The sequence below is a fragment of the Eurypyga helias genome, unplaced genomic scaffold (genome assembly GCF_000690775.1).
Source record: "Eurypyga helias isolate BGI_N326 unplaced genomic scaffold, ASM69077v1 scaffold37180, whole genome shotgun sequence".
Taxonomy (NCBI): domain Eukaryota; kingdom Metazoa; phylum Chordata; class Aves; order Eurypygiformes; family Eurypygidae; genus Eurypyga; species Eurypyga helias.
In genome coordinates, this window is record NW_010227225.1 from 7,554 (window position 1) to 8,099 (window position 546).

At 42.5% G+C, this 546-nt stretch overlaps 1 protein-coding gene across 1 annotated transcript in view; it reads right to left on the minus strand.

Annotated features, from left to right (window-relative positions):
* LOC104512555 (ubiquitin carboxyl-terminal hydrolase 14-like) overlaps positions 1–546 on the minus strand; it is a gene marked incomplete at its 3' end in the record, with an annotated part of 9,884 nt that overhangs the window by 6,601 nt on the left and 2,737 nt on the right. Inside the window, exon 4 of the mRNA XM_010155589.1 lies at positions 47–151. Coding sequence (XP_010153891.1) covers positions 47–151 — 105 coding nt within the window. The remainder of the gene's footprint in view (positions 1–46; positions 152–546) is intronic.

Sequence of the window (546 nt, forward strand, 5' to 3'; positions counted from 1 at the left end):
GGGAAAACACACAGTCTATTCCACTCCTGTAAACTTGTATGCTTACAGCTGAAGCCAATTGCTCCTCTGTCATGTCTTCCACAAAGACGGGTCGAGAAACTGGCTCTTCCGGAAGCGCATCTGCGGAGCCCATCATTAATAAGGTCATCCCCTTGAAACACAATAAAGCAGTAATTAATATTTAAGGGCAGTTATTTCTGCTTTTAAAAAAAACCTTAAATCATTAAGCTCTTGACAGATTTCAGCTATTTCTCCAAAAATAAACACAGTCTTTCCCTTAGTTTACAGAACTGACACTGCACTGTTGTTTTTAAGGGTACACCTTAACTTTCTCATTACCTAGAAAGTGCTCATTGACGACAATTCCACAGCATTATCCCTGCTAGACAATTCCACTGAGCCTGGTGAGCCTGGCAGCAGCTGACAACGCCAACATTCCAATCAGGACTAAATCTAACATTCATGGAATACCCCATCAACAAAGCTCCCTTCCCGATGGACCACTAGAGATCAACCATCTTCCACACCCCCATGCAAATATTCCTC